Below are 22,507 nucleotides of genomic sequence, written 5' to 3' on the forward strand. Positions count from 1 at the left end.
ACATTGGTTACCAACCTCACAACATGTCAACACTTTCCCCTTCTCGACCTTGGGCTCCCTGTTACCAGCCAAAGACCTCTTTAAAGTGTTAAAAAGCAATGATGTCATTTTGTTGACTAAGATGTGTCTGACTCAGGCCATGGTCTTTTTAGTTGCCACGTATGTATGCGAAAACTGGACAATGAAAAGGAAGACTGAAGAATTGACACATTTGAATTGTGGTGTTGGCAAAGAATATTGAATATACCGTGGACTGCCAGAAGAATGAACAAATCCATTTTGGAGGAACTAAAACCAGAATGCTCCTTAGAAGCAGGGGTTGCGAGACTTTGCTTACTTTGGCACATCATCAGAAAAAACCAATTACTACAAAAGGACGCCATGCTTGGTAAAGTAGAGGGTTAGCAAAAAGGAAGACCCTCAATGAGATGAACTGACACAATGGCTAAAACAATGGGCTCGGATGTACCAGCAATTGTGAAGATGATGCAGGACCTTGGAAATGTTTCATTCTGTTATCCATAAGGTTGCCATGAGTCAGAGCCGATGGATGGCAGTTAACAACAACAAGGTTTTGACAGGTGCTGTTTTAATTGTGTCCCCCAAAATATCTGTCAACATGGCTAGTCTAGGATTCCCATTGTTGTGTGACTGTCCACCATTTTGTCATCTGATGTGATTTTCCTATGTGTTGTAAATCCTATCTTATGATGTTAATGAAGTAAGATTAGAGGCAGTTATATTAATGAGGCAAGACTCAATCTACAAGATTAGGTTGTGTCTTAAATCAATCTCTTTTGAGATAAAAAAGAAAGAAGGGAGCAGAGAGACAGGGGGACCTCATACCACCAACAAAGTAGTGCCAGGAGCATAGTATGTCCTTTGGACCCGGGGTCCGTGCTCTGAGAAGCTCCTCAACCAGGGGAAGACTGATGATAAGGACCTTTCTCTAGAGCCAACAGAGAGAGAAAGCCTTCCCCTGGAGCTGATGCACTGAATTTGGACCTCTTGCCTACTAGACTGTGAGAGAATTAGCTTCTTTTTGTTGAAGCCATCCACTTGTGTTACTTCTGTTATAGCAGCACTAAAGAACTAAGACAGGTGCAAAGAATATTATGAACAAACACACAGAAGCCAGAAAATACAAAGTATGTTTGAGAAACAGCTAGTAATCTTTAGCTGAAGCATAAAATGATAAAGAAAAAAAAAATGATATAAGTATGAAAATTCAAAACCTGTTACTTGAATGTAGATCGTAGACTTGAAAGCTAGGTTAAGATGTTTTTGTAATTCAGCCGTCAATGAGCACTACTGTAAGTTTTTAATGGAGGTAATGACGTAATCAATCCAGATAGCACACAGAGTTATTTGATTGATGTTGTTAGAGTTGGATTGGCAAGATGAGGTTAGGAACAACTAGAAAATAAAGTGACTGTTATATGGTGACGGTCATGGATTGAATTGTGTCCCCAAAATATCTATCAACTTGACTAGGTTATGCTTCCTTTGTATTTTTGCGTAATTGTCTACCATTTTATCTTTTGACGTGATTTCCTTATGTGATGTAAAGCCTATCACTATGATGTAATAAGATGGATTAGTGGCAATTATACTGATGAGGTCTACAAGATTAGATAGTGTCTTAAGCCAATCTGTTTTGATAAATAAAAGAGAGAAGTGAGTAGAGAGACATGGGGACCTCATACCACCAAGAAAGCAGTGCCAAGAGCAGAGCACGTCCTTTGGACCTGAGGCTCCTATGTTGAGATGCTCCCAGACCAAGGGAAGACTGATGCATCACAGGGACCTTCCTCCAGAGCTAACAGAGAAGGCCTTCTCCTGAGCCAGCACCCTGAATTCAGACTTCTAGCCTACTGGACTGTGAGAGAATAAACTTTTCTTTGTTAAAGGCATCAACTTGTGGTATTTCTGTTATAGCAGCACTAGATGACTAAGACAGTGACTGAGGATGAAAAGGAAGGAATGGATGCTAGAAACACTGGTTATCAGGTCAGGTGTGGGGACGCAAAAGGGGAAAGGAATAAACAGCAACTCTGCGGTTTAGAATTTGAATGACTGGTGGATGTAGGTACATTTAAGATAAGTAGAAAAGTCAAGAGGGAAAATGTGGTTTGCAATTGTTTATGATGTTGATTTTGAGTGCATTTTAGGTTTCCAGATGTTTGAGCTTGCTTTGGAAAGTTTGTTATCATGAGAGAGGTCAGCATTTTAGATGTGGATTCGGAGCCCCCACTTTAGAGGTCATAGTTAAATGCATGAAATTGCCAAGGGACAGAAGAAAGCCAAAAGAAGAATATTGGGGAACACAAGCCACTAAAAGGCAACCACAAAAGTACATTGTATGGAAATCATGTAAGCCAAGAATTTCAAGAAGAAAGGATGGTAAACAAATTTTATGGGGAAGATGACTGATCAGGAAAAAAAAAAATATTATGTCATCATGGTTAAAAGCTTGTAGCTAGACTGCTGAATTTAAATCCCAGATCTGTGACAAATTACTTTATCTCTGTTCCTCAGTGTCCATATCTAAAAAATAGGTGTATTACTTTAAATGGTGCTGGGACAATTGGATTCCCACATGCAGAAAAATGAAACAGGATCCATGCCTCACACCATACACATGCAAAATTCAAAATGGATTAAAGACTCAGAAAAAAAAAAAAAAAAAGAAGTGCAACCTAAAACCATAAAATTCTTAAAAGAAAATGCAGGAGCAATGCTGTCAGACTTAGCTTTTAACAACAGATCATCTAATACAATAACAAAAGCAGAAACAGCAAAAGACAAAATAAATAAACGAGACCTCATAAAAATTAAAAACTTTTGTTCATTAAAAGATTTTACCAAAAATGTGAAAATACAAGGTAGCAACTGGGAGAGTATCTTTGGAAACCATATATCCAATAAGAATCTAATAACCTATGTATGTATAAAACTTCAACAACTTACCAACAAAAAGACAAATAATCATAAAATGGGCAAAGGACTTGATTTGACATTTCACCAAAGGGGAAATTCAAATGACCGACAAACACATATTCAACGTCCTTAACCATCAGGGAGATGTAAATCAAAACCACGGTGAGATAGCATTTCACTCCCACTAGGATGGCTAAGTGAAAAGTAAAACAGAAAATAACCAATGTTGGTTAGGACTTGGAAAAATGGGACCCTTATCTATTGCTGGTGGGAATGCAAAATGGTACAGCCATTGTGGAAAACAGTGTGGCAGATCCACAAAAAAACTAAAAATAGAACTACCATATGACCCAGCAATTCAACTCCAAGGTATACCAAAAGACTTGAAAGCAGAGACTCAAACAGAGGCTTGTACACCAGTGTTCACTGCAGCACTATTCATAGTAGCCAAAAAGTAGAAACAACCTAAATGCAAATCGACAGATGACTGAATAAACAAAATGTAGTACATACAATGGACTACTACTCAGCAAGTAGGAGAAATGAAGTCTTGATACATGTCAACAATATGGATGGAGCTTGAAGACATTATGCTGAGTGAAATAAGTCAATGACAAAAAGACAAATATTGTATGACCTCACTTATATAAAATGACAAGAAAAGGCAAATGTATAGAGATCAGAGTTTATTAGTGGTTACCAGAGGCAGGAGGTAGTAGGAAAACGGAAATTATTATTTATGGAGTACTGAGTTTCAGTTTATGATGATGGAAAAATGCACTGACTAAGGGTAGGATTCTTTTTCAATCCTTGGTTCCATGTCCTCTTCTGAAACTGGCCTGAATTTCTGGCAGTTCCCTGTCGATATACTGCTGTAGCCGTTTTTGAATGATCTTCAGCAAAATTTTGCTTGTGTGTGATAATAATGATATTATTCTATAATTTCCACATTCGGTTGGATCACCTTTCTTGGGAATAGGCATAAATATGGATCTCTTCCAATCAGTTGGCCAGGAAGCTGTCTTCCATATTTCTTGGCATAGACGAGTGAGCACCTCCAGCGTTGCATCTGTTTGTTGAGACGTCTCAATTGATATTCCATCAATTCCTGGAGCCTTGTTTTTCGCCAATGCCTTGAGAGCAGCTTGGACTTCTTCCTTCAGTACCATCGGTTCCTGATCATATGCCACCTCTTAAAATGGCTGAACATCGACTAATTCTTTTTGATATAATGATTCTGTGTATTCCTTCCATCTTCTTTTGATGCTTCCTGCGTCGTTTAATATTTTCCCCATAGAATGCTATTGCAACTTGAGGCTTGAATTTTTTCTTCAGTTCTTTCAGCTTGAGAAACACCAAGCGTGTTCCTTCCTTTTGGCTTTCCACCTCCAGCTCTTTGCACATGTTATTATAATACGTTGTCTTCTCAAGACACCCTTTGAAATCTTCTGTTCAGTTCTTTTACTTCATCAATTCTTCCTTTTGTTTTAGCTGCTCGACGTTCTAGAGCAAGTTTCAGAGTCTCCTCTGACATCCATCTTGGTCTCTTCTTTCTTTCCTGTCTCTGCAGTGACCTCTTGCTTTCTTCATGTATGATGTCCTTGCACAATTCGTCTGGTCTTCGGTCATAACAAATCATGGATAACATTGTGAAGAATGGGAATTCCAGAACACTTAATTGTGCTCATGAGGAACCTTTACATAGATCCAGAGGTAGTTGTTCGGACAGAACAAGGGGATACTGATTGGTTTAAAGTCAGGAAAGGTGTGAGTCGGGGTTGTATTCTTTCACCATACCTATTTAATCTGTATGCTGAACAAACAATACGAGAAGCTGGACTATATGAAGAAGAATGGGGCGTCAGGATTGGAGGAAGACTCATTAACAACCTGCATTATGCAGATGACACAAGCTTGCTTGCTGAAAGTGAAGAGGACTTGAAGCACTTACCAATGAAGATCAAAGGCCACAGGCCTTCAGCATGGATTGCACTTCAACATAAAGAAAAACAAAAATCCTCACAATTGGACCAATGAGCAACATCATGATAAACGGAGAAAAGATTGAAGTTGTCAAGAATTTCATTTTACTTGGATCCACAATCAACAGCCATGGAAGCAGCAGCCAAGAAATCAAAAGACGCTTTGCATTGGGTAAATCTGCTGCAAAGGACCTCTTTAAAGTGTTGAAGAGTGAAGATGTCACCTTGAAGATTAAGGCGCACCTGACCCAAGCCATGGTATTTTCAATCACATCACATGCGTGTGTAAGCTGGTCAGTGAATAAGGAAGACCGAAGAAGAATTGACGCCTTTGAATTGTGGTGTTGGCGAAGAATATTGAATATACCATGGACTGGCAAAAGAACAAACAAATCTGTCTTAGAAGAAGTACAACCAGAATGCTCCTTAGAAACAAGGGTGGCGAGACTGCGTCTTATATACTTTGGACACGTTGTCAGGAGGCATGAGTCCCGGGAGAAGGACATCATGCTTGGCAGAGTACGGGATCAGCGGAAAAGAGGAAGACCCTCAACGGGGTGGATTGACACAGTGGCTGCAACAATGAGCTCAAGCATAACAACGATTGTAAGGATGGTGCAGGACTGGGCAGTGTTTCGTTCAGTTGTGCAGAGGGTCGCTATGAGTCGGAAGCGACTCAACAGCAACAACAACAACAACAAGGGTAGGATTGCACAGCGGATTATTGTAAGTGCTGTCAGTAAGTCGTATGCCTGTAAAAAGTTGAACTGGCAAAAGTTGTGTTATATATTTACAACAATGACAAAAAACAGATGAAAAAGAGTAGCTGCTGAGCTGCTTATGTACAGCCAAGCACCTCATAGGATTTGGTTCCTTGGTGTGGTGAAATGAGTTTCTTTACGTGGCCTTTTGCTTTAGTTCTGTGAAAAAGAGAGAAAAAGAAAATAGCTTGGGAGATTATTCCCCTGGACCCTGAGGAGTTGTTCTAGTTGCTGTAGTTCTTTGGAGAAGCTTGTTACTTTTGCCCAGGGAAGAAGCCTGTCTCTGCAGGCAGACAATACCAGTTCTTATGCAAATAGGAGGAGCCTTTTGCAGGGATATTTGTCAGTTTAATCCAGTGAGAGGATTATTCAGTCGACCTTGCATGTACCAGAAAAGTAAAACAACCCATTTGCCATCGAGTTGATTTTGACTCATAGCCTCCTTATAAGGACAGAGTAGAACTTTCCCATATTGCTTCCAACGAGTGACTGGTGGATTTGAACTGCTGAACTTAAGATTAGCAACTGAGCTCTTAACTACTGCGCCACCAGGGCTCCACTGTGCATACTGGGTACGTAAAATCTGCCCAGCAGGGTTAAAGGAGTTCCCTATATAAGGAGCCATCCCACAGAGGTTGAGGGGGGACCTCACTACCATCAAAAAGAAGAACATGGAACGGAATGTGTCCATTTGACCCTGGGTCCCTGAGCTGAGAACCTCCTAGACCCAGGAGACGGACAGAGCTGTACCACTGGAGACAGCACAAGATGGCAAGCCTTGGCAGCAAGTATCACAGAGTCCAGCAGCAGGGAAACAGCAGCAGTAGAAAAAGGGACCAACTCGATATGGCTCGGTGGGCTTCCCAGGCCACAGAGCTAGGTGGCTTCAGTGGGCTGGCTGACCTATGGAGCAAGAGAGAGCTGAGCACCTTCGAGTGGGTGGCTTGCTGGCAAGTGGGGTGCCTCTGAGTACTTGGCAGAGCTAAGAGGGCTGTAACACTTGCCCAAGCAGGACAGGGGCCAAGAAGAGGCAAGTCTTAAGGGGATATGTGGCCGAGGGAGAGAGAGAGAGAGCACGAGCTATCTCACAATAAAGATGGGAGAAATGTGTTCTTCGCTTTGAGGGATCCTTCCAGACCTTACCTGTGTGCTTCGCAACATTGATCCTGTTTCCTTTTTCTTCCAAGTTAATCCTGATCCCATTTTACTTCCTTAATAAACCACATAACTGTGAGTATGGTTGCTGAGTTCTGTGTGGCCATTACAGTGAATTATCAAACCCAGCAGAGAAGTAGAGAGTGCCGTGGCGAGGATTCCTAGTCTCAGAATTGGTAAAGGCTTGAAAGCATAGGTATGCCTAACTTCCACCTCACAGGAATCAGCTTTGGGCTGATTCCGATGGTGATTCTTATTCTTCTTGAAGTTAGAGGAGGTCTGGTACCGCCATTACCACGTTACAACTAGTATGAGAAGTAGGATAAAAAGGTTGGAGAGTTGGGGCATGTCTGACCTCCAGCTAAAAGAAATCAGCTTTGGGCTGATTTTGGTGCTCATTCTCATTCTCCTTGAAGTTATACAAGGTCCGACACTGCTAACCATGTTACACTTGATTTGGAGGTTTAGGGTCATGGTTTCTGGGGACTTCCCAGTTAATTGGCCTAATAATGTGTGTAGTGTTTCTCTTCTACCTCTTAGTTCCTTGCATATTGCGTTGGTCTTAAAAGCTTGCAAGTGGCCTACAAGGCAAAAAAATTAGCCTGTATTTGCCTGGAGCAAAAGAGGAGAAAGGAGAATCAGAAAAAGGAAGAGGAAATGGAATGTGTGGCTAATTGACTCCATGAACAACTGTCTCCTTTGCTATGATACCAGAAGAACTGGATGGTGCCCAGCTACCATTACTGAATGTTTTGATCAAAGAGGCTATAGAAGAATTCTGATCAAAAGGGGGAAAATGTAGAACAGAATTTCAAATTCTCTTGGACTCCAGACTTTCTAGAGCCATGGAGGCTGGATGAACCCTCAAACTGTTGCCCTGAGATAATCTTTAAACCTTAAATCAGAAATATCTGCTGAAATCTACCTAACACCAAACAATAATTTAGCTTAACTATAAAGAAGCAGGCTCAAAGAGCTTGTGATTTACCCAAATGTTTGAGTATTGTGGAAGCACTGGGGAGAATCAACTCAGAAAAAGGGGGTGGAATGGTTGCACAACTTCAAGAATGTTATTAGTGTCACTGCATTGCACATGTAGAAACTGTTGAATTGTATGTTTCACTTTGTATATTCTCAGCAACAAAATAAATAAAATTTTAAAAAATAAAAATAAATTTAAAATGGGCATAATAAAGGTATCTGCCTTGTAGAGTTATTTTGTTATTAAGTTAATAAATGCAGGTAATGCATTTGGAAGAATGCCTGAAAAATGTCTGTAAGCATCAGGCATTATTGTTTAATACTATTAATATAATATGGTTTTGAGAAGATAATTTCAGAAGAGTTGTTAAGTCAGCTGCAACAGGGCAATGTTGGTAGTAAGGAAGTGAAGACCTAATTCAAACAACGGTGAAGGTATAAAGGAAAGTGAAATAGTATGGCAGCTTCATGGGAAACAAAAATGAGGTTAAGAAGTTTAAATTTCAATGACTTTACCAAATGCTTATTGAGAAGTGTTACATTAGTTTCATGAATTCTGATGATCATTTTTTTTACTGTGGTAATTGGGAGGCAAAAAAGTTACATAATCTCTGAGATCTTTTTGCTGCCTTGAGGTCCTTCATAAACCTAGGAAGCTGTAGCAACTCATTTGTTTTAACACTTTAATGGAGTTCATTCGGTATTTTGTATTTAGCATTAAATGGGTTTGTGGTAGTTACTCAGTGGGCATTATGATGAAGATTTGTAGCAAATATAAAAACAAGATTAGAAATCAGTTTTCTTGAAAGGTCAATTTTGAAGAAATATAATGACAGAAAAAACTTTTATGCAGTTTTGATTATAAATGATTTTTAGTAGTGATTTGTCTTTTTAAAAGTTTTAACCATAATTGGCTAACAACTCTGGGATAAAAAACACAAACATTGATTGCTGTGATTTCAGGAATCATTTTCAGTGTTTTAACACTTTTGTTCTATCTTTTAAGAGGGTTAATTTAGCTCTTTAAGTCTAACTTAAAGATAGGTTGAACACTATTCTCACTTTGTTTAGATGATTCTAACATATTACTCTTATGATTTTAATTAATTTCAATAACTAGATTCATCTAACTTCAATGCACACTTGACTTTTTATTAATACATATGTTCTTATATGTGCCAAGATGACATAATTTTTTATTTTTACTTGATATTGGAGAACTTATTTTGAATATTTCAATTTTAGAATAATTATCAGTGTAGTGTTATCTTTTATTTTTAAGGACTTCATAATCTTTACTTTTTCATGTCAGTTGGTACTTCTTGAGTAACAAAGCATTTTCACAAATTTTTATTATTCAGTCCTCATAAAAAGCTTATGTGCTCAGTATCATCACCCCTACCTTTTATAAAAGAGGAAGCAGGCTCAGAGAGTTTGTGACTTGCCCAAGACTGTAAACAGAACTGGATTTCCTGTTAAGGTCTTCCAACTTGAAACCCTGGATCCTTCTGGTTAGACTTTACTATTTTAATCACAATATATTCTTGCCTTTATAAATTCAATGAAAGTAGCTGTTTTGTTCCAGACTGCCAAACTTATGTCAAAATTTATAAACAAGTAAAATTCTCATGAAGTAATTGCACCCCTCCTTCCTACTCCTACCCTTCCCCTCTCCCCCCCCCCCGACCCCAGGATATTCAGCAACATTGGTAGAAATTTTTTATTTTTATGACTGGGGGGTGGAGATGCTACTGTCATCTAGTGGGTAGAAACCAAGGATGCTGCTAAATCTTCTGTAATGCACTGGAGGACAACCCACAAACAAAGAATTACCTGGTTAAAATGTCAATAGTACAAGGTTTAGAAATCCTGCTGTGAAGAATAATACCTTATTTACCCTTTCTTAATCTTTAATATGCCTGACTGAAGCCATGATATTTTTAATCACCTTATATGCATGTGAAAGCTGGACTATGAATAAGGAAGACCAAGGAAGAATTGATGGCTTTCACTTATGGTGTTGGGGAAGAATATTGAATATACCATGGACTGCCAGAAGAACAAACAAATCTATCTTGAACGAAGTACAACCAAAATACTTCTCAGAAGCAAAGATGGGGAGGTTTTGTCTCATGTACTTGGACATGTTATCAGGAGGGACTAGTCCCTGGAGAAGGACATCATGCTTGGTAAAGTAGAAGGTCAGTGAAAAAGAGGAAGACCTTCAATGAGATAAACACAGTGGCTGCAACAGAGGGCTCAAACATATCAACAAACATGGACTGGGCAGTGTTTTGTTTTGTAAATAGGGTCACTATGAGTCCGAATCGATACCACGGCACCTCACAACAATAATGTTGATATGGAATCCCACCATCCCTTCATGCTATAACTGTAATATTTTCTCCCCCCAAAATGATTTAAAATCTTGTTTTTTTTAGGTAGTGTAGTATAAAGGTTATTATCTTCCATGGCACAGGAATAATATTGGGATATTTCAGTACTGTTATTAAGAATGAGCATTAATACTGCTCTGAAAATGCCATATATAAATTAAAATTTTCTGAAAAATAGTTTATGTTCCTGGATGGGATAAGAAAAATTAAAGCACAAATGTTTTATTTCAAACAAATGCTTTTAATGATGTTTTCTTTATTTTATAATTTTATTTAGCTTATTTTGAATGCCGATAAAAAATACATAAAGCACTCTTAACTTTTATACAGAGCTTTCAGTTGTGTCTGTTTTATTTAACACTTTGCCTATTTAGTTACACCAGGTGAGTTTTTCAGAATTTTCCAGTTTGAGCATATTTGAGGAGAAAATTTGGAGTAGAATTGATAGTATCCAGGCTCTTCAGATCTTCCAAATGGGATATTTCAAAAGTACTCTTAAGTGTAGAGGTTACAATGTTGTATAACCTAACAACGGGCATGTCATTATAAGCTTATAATAACTGTGATAATAAAAAATGTGAGTTGCAGATTTTATATAAACACTCACTACACATTTTTACAGAGACTTAATAATTAAAAATAAAAAAAAATTTTTTTTTTTTTTAGATAATAATAATTAAAAAAGGAAAGCATGTAGTATAGTCTGAAAACCAGCTTTCATGAATAGCATTTGTTGAGTTGGTAAAAAAACACTTACTGAAGTCTTTATTGTAAGAAATTAGTTTTAAATGTAAAGAAAATAAGGCCCTAAGATGTGAGAATTTGAATATGATTATATCAAACCATACTCTATCATCCTCCGAAATATTACACTACTACCCGAGTTATTGACGAAAAGAAGAAAAATAGTACAGCGTACTCTTCATGTGGCTGTCTTTTTAACTTTCTTTTCTGACAGCAAGTGAAGAAGCACAAATTTTGCTAAATGAAGCATTTCATTTACAGTACTGTTCCTTTTAAAATGTACTTGATAACAAAGTATTAAATACTGAACGACTTACATGTTTGTTACTGAGAAAGAGATGGTCAAGCCTGAGATTCATGCAAAATCATTTATATGCAAAAGGAAACGTCAACAATCCTTCTCATAATCCTAATGTAACAATAATTTTGCAAAATTCTGGTGAATTTTTTTGTCACAAAATAAGTCAGTGGACTTGCCTCATTATGTACCTAATTTACAACCTTAAAATTTGGGAACAGATTTTTGCATGTGTGTATAATACCACCACTACTGATAGAGTTCAAGTATTCCAAATGTAAGGATTTTTGAGTTTCATATTAAATAATAGACGTTACTGATTATTACTTTCTGAAGTTCCCAAGCTGAACACTCATTCTGCCCAAAACACAGCGGAATGTTGCAGGTTGTACTTCCCAGTACTTCACCGGGTTGTTGAATAAACTTATGGCGCTGTATAAAGATTTCTTCATCTTTGGCACTGTTGGACAGAAGTCATTCACTCCCACTTTTGTAATTGAATTAGAATGAAGGAAGATTATCTGTTGTGTTAGGAAAAAACAATGTATTATTAATATCTAGTACATGTAAAAGGAAGATATTCTGTTTAGGGGTCTATTTGTCTGTGTATTTCACCTTGGTTTGCAAGTATTTTCACTTAAAATATGTGTACTTCAATATGCATATTAAATACCTGTTATAATGACTCAAGCTTGTGGTATAAAGTGCTTTGTGTATGGGATGTGGCACAGAACCACGTGCAAGGATCAACGCACCCAGGTTAGGTTCCCTCTCTCTTTCTCTGTCTCTCCATCTATATATGTGTTGTTGCTAGTTGTTGTCAAGTCGATTCCAGCTCATGGCACCTCCGTGTGTGCAGAGTAGAACAGCTCTATAGGGTTTTCAAGACTGACCTTTCATAAGCAGATTGCCTGACTTGTCTTCTGAGGTGGGTTCAAACCTCTAGCTTTTCAACGAGTAGCCAAATGCTTAACCGTTTGTACCACCCAGAGACTCCATATATATGTATGTATGTACGTATACATATAAAACCAAACCAAACCCATTGCCATCGAGTCGATTCTGGCTCATAGCAATCCTATAGGACAGAGTAGAACTGCCCTGAAGGGTTTCCAAGGAGCGCCTGCTGGATCCGAACTGCCGACCTTTTGGTTAGCAGCCATAGCTCTTAACTATTGTGCCACCAGGGTTTCCATACATATATATAGGCATATGTATACATAGAGAGAGAGAGATGTAGACATATAGAGACAGAGTTATTTCAGCGGCACATTTAAAGGATTAGAAATGAGCAGAAGAATGAAATTTAATGCTTCAAGTATTCGGCTTGCTATATGAATGTGAAGAATTGTTAGCTAGCATTTTCTGTGATCAAGGGAGATAAGTATACAACTGCTTTTTTAAGTTATTTCATAAATACATATTTGTAATACAGCAGTAATAGTTGAATCTTTATTGCACCAATTACAATTTTGTAGTCTCTTGAGGGCTATGAACAATATGCGATGGATCCTGCCTACGTAGAACTCTGGGAGAGAACCAGAGTAAGACACACCAAACACCTGACTTCATGGTAATGTCAATCGGAACTTATTAACTAATACAAAAACAACCCCATCCAGCATAGATATGTTTTTTCTGGCTCCCCTGCACAGATCCTTGCACGTAAGCACACAGTATATAAACACACCCTGCACTGCCTGCACGAACTCTACCTGGGCCACTCTCAGCGCTTCGCTGTCTAAGGTGAAAATCTTGGTGCTGACCTCTGTCTGTAAGTTCCCTAATAAAGCTAGATCAGATCAACCTGAATTTTACAGTCCCCCCTGCCACCTTTTTTTTCCTTTTTTCCAGAATCTGACCTGTGCCCCCTTCAGAGCCACTCCTGCCGCTGGTCTGGTGGGGTGCAACAACACTGTGTACATGTCTTTTTAAATTAAATTATTACTCAGAAAGGAATAGTGAGTATAGGAATTTTCCACCATCCCCCTTTAATAGCCCTTTAAATTCCTTCTTTAGCCTTTCTTGGCAACAGTGAGATTTCTGGGAAATCAAAGCAATCTACTGAATTGACAGCACGTTGGCATATAAAACAGCAGGAGCCTTTTGCTGGCAGAGCTAGGATGTAAGCTTCTGGCTGTTGTTACTTCTTGATTCTGCCTTTACAGGTTGCTAAGACTGATTTGAGCCAGGTCATGAAAAACCTTTACGTTTGGTGTTAGATCCTCTTCCATCCTCTATTAGTCCGGGAGGTTTTGTGACAGGTGCTTTATTTGGTTCCTGTACATTTCTCTGGCAGCTCACTATTAGTACCCTGCCCGCAGCACTGACCTCACTGGGAGTGGAAACTAGTGCTGGATATGGTATGTTTACTTTGTGAGAATTCATTGAATGGTACACTTATGACTTGTGTTCTTTTCTGTTTGTATTATAATTCTGTTCATTAAAAAAAAAAAAAAAATGCTAGCAAGAGTATAGATACATTTGATAGAGACCAGAAGCTGGGATCAGAGTTGCAGAGAAAAGTAAGCAAAAATGAGATCAGAGATGGGATAGCTTGGTACTGAAAGGATGCAGGTGATGTTCACTGGTTAGATAGACATTCATAGGCAGCCTCGGAAAAACTCAGAGGCAAAAGTTGTTACCTTGAGATCAGTACCTGCTCATAGCACATCCATTTTGATAGCTCATGTCTCAAGGGAGTGCAATAAACAAAGCTTATTTAAAGATAGATCAAGAAGAAAACTAGAAAAAGTGGCTCAGGGCCCAGTGTTTTCTGTTATACAGCACATAAGAAAGATGGATTAAGGTGAAGCAGAATTCCCCACAGATTCTTCACCTGAGGTCCATAGATGTGAGACTCCTAAAATTAGGTGCAAATTCTTGTCTGCATTATGTTCTTGGGAGCTTCATCAGAATCTCAGAAAGAGTCTGTAACCCCTCTCATCTATTTAAGTTACTAGATTAGAAGGATAAGATTTCTAATAATGAAAAACAAGAAATGACAAAATTTGAACTCTTAATCTTTAAATGCTGACTTTCCATTAGCAATGTATTCTTTTTTGAATAAAATAATGCATATACCTTAAGAATATAGTACACACCAGTACTACCTTGATAAATAAAAAGACCTGAAGTCTAGTCTTCATGTTCTCCTTTTGTGAAATGTTTTCACAATGAAAGGATATACAATCCTATTTGGGTCCCTCCCAACCTGCCTGCTTTAATGTAGCCACCCCCACCTGAGAAATCTGAAATTGGCTACATTCGTAACTGCCACAGTGGCTGTGGCAGTTTCAACACGAGGAACCAGAAGATGAAGACGGGTACCTGAGTTTTCAGGTCTCATCTATGTAGAAACCATTCTAACTCTCTCCTACTTCTCCAAACATCTCCTGCAACCTGTAGAGTCAGTACGTTTGAATTACCCTTGCTGCTTACTTAGTCTTTGTTTGAGATATTACTATATTTTATAAAAACTAAGAAAAGAGCACTAATATCTACCACACACAAGTAGGATGTTTTACCTGGAGGTATTTCAACTCCTGTAATCCTGAAGGGATTTTTTTAAGTTTATTGTTGTCCAAATGTATTTCCCTTACACGTGGTATAGTAGCAAGACTTCCGTTTTCAATATCTGTGATTCTGTTGTTTCCTAGGCCCAGTCTAAAAATGATATAAAATGCATCAACTCTTATGCAGATGGTTAGGTGTAAAATATTGCAACTAGTTAGCCAAAAACCCTGCAACCTAGTTAGAAATATAAATCTGTCCTATTTGTGTATATCTTCAGAGAGAGGAATTTCATGGCTTTATTTAACAACCTGTTTCTGTATATAACAGCCCTGTCAAGAATGCCACTGTCAGAAAATTCTTAATCCTAAATTAAAACAAAAGAGAAATTTGAAAAGTATCCTTTTCCTCTATTTTGTTTCCCTCTTCCATTAGCATAGGCAGCAATAATAGTTGTCCTTTTCATTTTTCCTTCACGCTCTCCAGTAAAAAAAAGTGGTAATTTGCACTACAGTCCCTAAAACACATTTTTCAAAAGGTTTGATTAATATCATAATCAGGTATACCACCACTTCTAAGTTAAGATTTTGAGGACTCTTACCTTTGCAGATCTTTGTATCGTTTAAAATCCTCCAGCTCCACATTTGAAATTTTATTATAATCTAAATGAAGCTCCAGTAAAGTTGATGGTAGTTCTAGTGGTAAGAAAAAAAAAGACAGATGTTAGATCAACTAAGAACAAGCCCCATTGCTTATTATTATTATTATTATTATATTTTTATTATAAATAACCCAAATATTTGGTTCCATTTCCAGTTTAAATGGATAAAGCATAATATCGATGGTTTGCAATAGATACAATACAAATCGAGCTTCTTTACCAGCTAGCTGAACCATTTAATGGAGAATACATCAAAGGTATAAATTCCTGCAGATAGGATTGCTATGCAATAGCATATATTTTCTATTCAACCTTTTATACGTAATGTTTTGTCCTGCATTGCAGTGGCTATATTTATGGATCAGGAGCTTTTCTGTGAAGAAGTGTCAAGTACCACCTTTTTCCCTTCTCATAACATTGGCCTCTGGAGATAGTAATTACTTGTTGTTCTTTATAAAAGAGCTGGAGTATGCCCCCTTCATCCTCAAGGGTGAGTTTCCTCTTTTGGGATGAGACTCTGTAGTCCCAAACTATCTAGGATCTACCTAGCAATTGTTGTTAGCTATCGTTGAGTTAGGAAACACTGGTTGCATAGTGGTTAAGCACTACAGCTGCTAACCAAAAGGTCAGCAGTTTGAATCCACCAGGCGCTCCTTGGAAACTCTATGGGGCAGTTCTATTCTGTCCTATAGGGTCGCTATGAGTCGGAATCAACTCGATGGCAGTGGGTTTGGTTTGGGTTTGGTATCCTTGAGTTGGCCTTTGACTCATGGCAACCCCATGCACAACGGACTGCTGTGATCCATAGAGCCTTTATAGGCTGATTTTTGGAAGTACATCACCAGGCCTTTCTTCCTAGTGTGTCTGAGTCTAGAAGCTCCCCTGAAACCTGTTCAGCATCATAGCAGCATACAAGCCTCCACCAAAGGATGGGTGCTGGCTGCACAAGAGGTGCATTGACCAGGAATTAAGCCCACGTCTGCTGCATGGGAGGTGAGAATTCTACCAATGAACAGCCAGTGCCTTTCAGAGAGGATTAGCGGTGCATATAATGATGAGAGCTATCCCATTGCCCATTCTCCTGGGATAGCAGTTGGTGAACTTGACTGTAGGTATGTTTTTTTTTTTCCTAATTTTTATTTATTTTGTTGTTGTCAAGAATATACCGTATTTTACAGAAATAATGCGCTCCTTCTATGTTGCTGGCCAACCTTGTTCTCCCCCTGTAGGGTATTTTTGTAAGCATACTATGCTAATTTTTTCTTTTTTACAATAAAAAAAAATTTGACATGGCAGCGCTTACAAAAATACCTCAAGGAGGGATGGCACAGCTGGCAAACAAACAATAGAAGTTGTACATTATTTGCATAAAAATATGGGACACATGAAAACACACCAATTCAACAGTTTCTACATGTACAATTTAGTGACATTAATTATGTTCTTTGAGTTGTGCAACCATTCTCACCCTCCTTTTCTGAGTTGTTCCTAAGTAACATATATTCACTGCCCCCTAATCTTTCAAGTTGCTGTTGTCAATTTGATCCCATGTAAAAGAGCATAATGCTCAAGGCAAACATTTTTTACTAGTTAAGCTAAACTATTATTTGGTTTTAAGAAGGCTTAAGAGGATATTTTTAGTTTAAGGTTTAAACCAAAAACTAACCAAATTATTGCCAATCTCAGGGCAACAGTTTCATGGGTTTGTCCTCCCTCCATGAGAAAGCCTAGAGTCCGTGAATATTTGAAATTCTGTTCTATATCTTCCCCCTTTTGGTCAGGATTCTTCTATGGAATCTTTGATTGAAATGTTCAGTAACAGTAGCTGGACATCATCTAGTCCTTCTGGTATCATGGCAAAGGACCATTGCTTATTTATTTTCTTAAGTTTCAGATTATATATTCAGGTAATTATACTTTTTTATTATGGAAAATTTTAAACAAACACAAAAACAAACAAGTATCAGAAACTGCCATGCTGTTGCCCAGCTTCAACAATTATCTCATTTTTCTTATCTTTTTTTTTATTTCATCTATCCCACATATTTACTTATTGACTTATTTGTCTGTTGTTACTTGTTTGTGCGTTAATTTTTTTGCTGAAGTCTTTAAAATCAGATCCCATACAAAATGTCATTTCAGCAGTAAATACTTCACTAAAAAATACTTCACTAGATGGCTCTAATTGATAAGGTCATCTTTTTTTTTTTTTTTTTTTTTACATAACCGCCCCATCAATATCACATCTAAAAAATTCAACAATAATTATTTAAAGGCATCTAACATTCAGCTTCGCATATTGTCTCCAGTATGCCTTTTTATAGTTGTTCAAGTCAAGCTCCAGATAAGGTTTACAAAACACATTTAGTTATTTCTCTTCTATAACATACTCCTTCGTTTTTTCTCCCTGTTCTACTGAGTTGTTTCAGATATTGATTTGTTTGAGATACTCATAGTAAGGACCTGGCTGGTTTTGGATAAAACTTCCACATAATATTACTTACCATGTCCCTCTAATGCTTTTATTTTTTATGATCTGGCAATTAGCTCTAGAGACTTTATTAGATTCAGATAGAGCAACCTTTCCATTAATGGTTTTAGCATTCATTGATAACTGTTGCCTAGATCCATTATTTCATTAGGAATTTTAAAAAGTGGTGAATTTCTGGTTTTGTCATTCTTTCTGCATATATTAGCTGGAATTCTTTTATGAAGAATTTCCCCCCATCAATTATTTAGCTACAGTTTTTACAGAAAAGGTGGAATAAATGCTTGATTTTCCCCCCCCTTATCAGCGTTCAGAGTAACGAATGGATGCACTGTCCAGTGGTGACCTATGAAGATTTTTATAATATTATTATGAGCAAATGGGTTTGTAATATATTTGATATGATCAATCCATTGCAGTGCTTATTCTTTTCAATTGGTTGTAGTTTTTGTATAAATTAAAAGAGGCATCTGTAGATGCCACCTGGCCATGGTCAGTGCTCAGTGAGTGCCTGTTCCTTCTCTTCTCCTTGTATATTGCATTTCCTGTGCCTAGCCCTCCCCAGATTAGCTGAACCTGGAATGAAAGAGACAAATCAGAAAATGCAGTCAAGCTTCATTTTATTATCCCTACTTACAAAAGTTATTGTTAGGTGCTGTCCAGTTGGTTCCAACTCATAGCGATCCTGTGTACAACAGAACGAAACACTGCCTGGTCCTGTACCATCCTCACAATCATTGCTATGTTTGAGCCCATTGTTCCAGCTGCTATGTCAACCATCTTGTCGAGATCTTCCTCTTTTTTTGTTGACCTTCTACTTTACCAAGCATGGTGTCCTTTTCCAGGGACTGGTCCTTCCTGACAACATGTCCAAAGTCTCTGAAACAAAGTCACACCATTCTCACTTCCAAGAAGCACCCTGGCTGTATTTCTTCCAAGCCAGATTTGTTTGTTCTTCTGACAGTCTGTGATATATTCAACATGCTTTGCCAACACCACAATTCAAAGGCATCAACTCTTTTTCGGTCATTATTCATTGTCTAGCTTTTGCATGCATATGATGCAATTGAAAATTCCATGGCTTGGGCCAGGCGCACCTTAGTCTTCAAGGTGACGTCTTTGATTTTCAACACTTTAAAGAGGTCTTTTGCAGCAGATTTGCCCAATGCAGTGCGTCTTTTGATTTCTTGACTCCTGATTCCATGGCTGTTGATTGTGGATCCAAGTAAAAGGAAATCCTTGACAACTTCAGTCTTTTCTCTGTTTATCATGATGTTGTTCATTGGTTCAGTTGTGAGGATTTTTGTTTTCTTTATGTTGTGGTATAATCCATACTGAAGACTGTGGTCTTTGACCTTCATCAGTATGTGCTTTGAGTCCTCTTTGCTTTCAGCGATCAAGGTTGTGTCATTTGTGTCTTCCACCAATCCTGATGCCACATTCTTCTTTATATAGTCCAGCTTCTTGGATTATTTGCTTAGCATACGGATTGAATAAGTATGGTGAAACAATACAACCCTGACGCACACTTTTCTTGATTTTAAGCCATGCAGTATACTCTTGCTCTGTTCGAATGGCTGCCTCTCAATTAAGTGTTCTGGAATTCCCATTCTTCACAATATGATCCATAATTTATTATGATCCACACAGTTGAATCCGTTTGCATAGTCAGTAAAAAACAGGTAAACATCTTTCTGATACTCTCTGTTTTTAGCCACGATCCATCTGACTGGATGTGTGACAGCAGTAATGATAGCCCTGTTTCACGTCCTTTTCTGAATCCAGCTTGGTTTTCTGGTAGTTCCCTGTCAATGTACTGCTACAACCGCTTTTGAATGATCTTTAGCAAAATTTTACTTGCATGTGATATTAAAGATATTGTTCAGTGATTTCTGCATTCTGTTGGGTCACCTTTCTTTGGAATAGGTACAAATACTGATGTCTTCTAAGTGGTTGGCCAGGTAGCTGTCTTCCAAATTTCTTGGCATAGACGAGTGAGCACCTCCAGTGCTGCATCCCTTTGTTGAAACATCTCAAATGGTATTCCGTCAGTTCTTGGAGCCTTGTTTTTTGCCAATGCCTTCAGTGTAGTTTGAACTTCTTCATTCAGTACTATCGGTTCTTAATCATATGCTACTACCTGAAATGGTTGAATGTTGACCAGTTCTTTTTGGTGCTATGGTTCTCTGTATTTCTTCCATCTGCTTTTGATGCTTCCTGTGTCATTCAATATTTTGCCGATAGAATTCTTCAGCATTGCAACTCTGGGCTTGAATTTTATTCTTCAGTTCTTTTCAGCTTGAGAAATGCCTAGCATGTTCTTCCCTTTTGGTTTTCTCACTCCAGGTCTCTGCACATTCCATTATAATATTTTACTTTAACTTCTCGAGCTGCCCTTCGAAATCTTTTGTTCAGCTCTTTTACTACATCATTTCTTCCTTTCATTTTAGCTAGTCTGTGTTCAAGAGCAACTTTCAGAGACTCTTCTGCCATCCTTTTTTTTTTTTTTCCTTCTTACCTGTCTTTTTAATGACCTTTTGTTTTCTTCATGTATGATGTCCTTGATGTCATCCCACAACTCATCTGGTCTTCGATTATTTGTGTTGAGTGCATCAAATCTGTTCTTGACATGGTTTCTAAATTCAGGTGGGATATAGTCAAGGTTGAACTTTGGCCCACGGGGACTTCTTGTACTTTTCTTCAACATCAACTTGAACTTTCACATGAGCGATTGTTCTGACAGATGATATTGAGCTTTTCCATCATCTTTCTGTAGATGTAGTCACTTTGACTCCTGTTTTTTTCCATCTGGTGAAGTCCACGTGGATAGTCACCATTCACATTGTCAAAAAAAAAAAAAAAGTATTTGCAATGAAGAAGTCAGTGGTCTTGCAAAATTCTGTCGTGCAATCTCCTGCATCATTTCTATCACCAAGGCCATATTTTCCAGCTACCGATCCTTATTCTTTGTTCCCAACGTTCACATTCCAATCACCAGCAATTATCAATGCATCTTGATTGCATGTTTGATCAATTTCAGACTGCAGAAGTTGGTAAAAACCTTCAATTTTCTCATCTTTGGCATTAGTGGTTGGTGTGTAAATTTGAATAATGGTCATACTAACTGGTCTCCCTTGTAGATGTATGGATATTACCCGATCGCTGACAGCGTTGTACTTCAGAACAGATCTTGAAACATTCTTTTGAGGAACCCGACCGCATTCCTTTTCAATTTGTCATTCCCGGCATAGTAGACCATGTGATTGATTCAAAATAGCCAATACCAGTCCACTTCTGCCCACTAATGCCTAGGATATTGATCTTTATGCAGTTCATTTCATTCTTTATGACTTCCAATTTTCCTAAGTTTATACTTTGTACATTCCATGTCCTGATTATTAATGGATAGTTACAGCTGTTTCTTCTCATTTTGAGCCGTGTCATCTCAGCAAATGAAATTCTGGAAAGCTTTACTCCATCCACAAAGTGTTATTTGTTAACCAAATGTTCTAGTTAGCTACCTGGGAAAACTTTGTTTTTTTCCAACCCTTGCTAAAACATTTTCTTCCTATATTAATGTGGTAAAGACTGATGAAGGTAATTAAAGCAACCATATAAATGTCAGTACTCGTTTTGAGCTGAATTTATGTTGATTCTAGAATATACCTCGAATTTTAATTAAAAAAAAAACTAGAGAGCAAAAAAATAATTCTTCTAAACCGAGAGGGTTCTAATTTCTTGAATTCTGATTAGTTGAATTTAATTATATTCATGGCATGACAATATGCTCTCTCCAATATGTAAAAGACAAAACGTTCTGCCCTCAAAGACTTTATATTCGAGTTGAACAAATTCATCATACATACAAAAATCACTAGCAAAATATACAGTATGCCAGCCTATTCGAGAATATGTTTTAGAAAGAGAAGAGGGAAATCTCTGTTCATGTTGAGAAGTCAGGAAAACTTCTTGGAAGAGTGTGTGTAGAACTTGAGGGAGACTTTTATGCCACCTGAGACATAAAGAAGGAAGATAAATAAAGAAAAAAGTATAGCCTCTATAGGATAAATGAGGAAAGGTATTAATTTGAGTAGAAGCTCAATGACTGCCGACAAACATCAATATAGTTTTGCTCAAATATTGCTCTTCCTACCCTATCTTTGAATGGGTCTTTTCAAATTTTTTAAAAATTTCCCTGCACAATACCATTATGTAGCAGAACTTTCCAAATGAGAAGTAAGCATTTTTCCACTCTCCTTATGTTAAGTCATATCTGATAAGGACTCTTTAGACTTCTGCATGATTTCATTTAGTCACAAGGAGTGATATTGATTGGATTTTTAACATTTAGGCAGTCAACATTAACATTTTCGTGAATAAATGACAAAAACAAAAAACTTTACTGCCATCTGAATGTCAAAGAGATTTTGAAGGAGTAATTATGTAAATTGAGAGATATTATTCCAATGTAAATTTCTTAAGATATGAAATGTTCCTTTAGGCTTAGGAAAACCTCAAGAACTTCATGAGAAGGTAAGCCACTTTTAAATTCACTTTGAAGTTTGAAGAAAATTGCAAGCCGGATGTT

General features: G+C 37.7%; 2 protein-coding genes across 4 annotated transcripts in view; one reads left to right on the top strand and one right to left on the bottom strand.

The window, feature by feature from the left end:
- CENPP (centromere protein P) overlaps positions 1 to 22,507 on the top strand; it is a 381,210-nt gene that overhangs the window by 179,392 nt on the left and 179,311 nt on the right. The window lies entirely within an intron of this gene.
- Positions 10,923 to 22,507, bottom strand: part of ASPN (asporin) — a 43,489-nt gene continuing 31,904 nt past the window's right edge. For both annotated transcript variants that reach the window (XM_049896123.1, XM_049896124.1), the window contains 3 exons: positions 15,372 to 15,465; positions 14,785 to 14,923; positions 10,923 to 11,778 (listed from right to left, as the gene is read on the bottom strand). In XM_049896123.1, the coding sequence (XP_049752080.1) occupies positions 11,581 to 11,778; positions 14,785 to 14,923; positions 15,372 to 15,465 (431 nt within the window). In that variant the 3' untranslated portion in view covers positions 10,923 to 11,580. The remainder of the gene's footprint in view (positions 11,779 to 14,784; positions 14,924 to 15,371; positions 15,466 to 22,507) is intronic.

Source organism: Elephas maximus, chromosome 9, assembly GCF_024166365.1.
Source record: "Elephas maximus indicus isolate mEleMax1 chromosome 9, mEleMax1 primary haplotype, whole genome shotgun sequence".
NCBI classification, from domain to species: Eukaryota; Metazoa; Chordata; class Mammalia; order Proboscidea; family Elephantidae; genus Elephas; species Elephas maximus.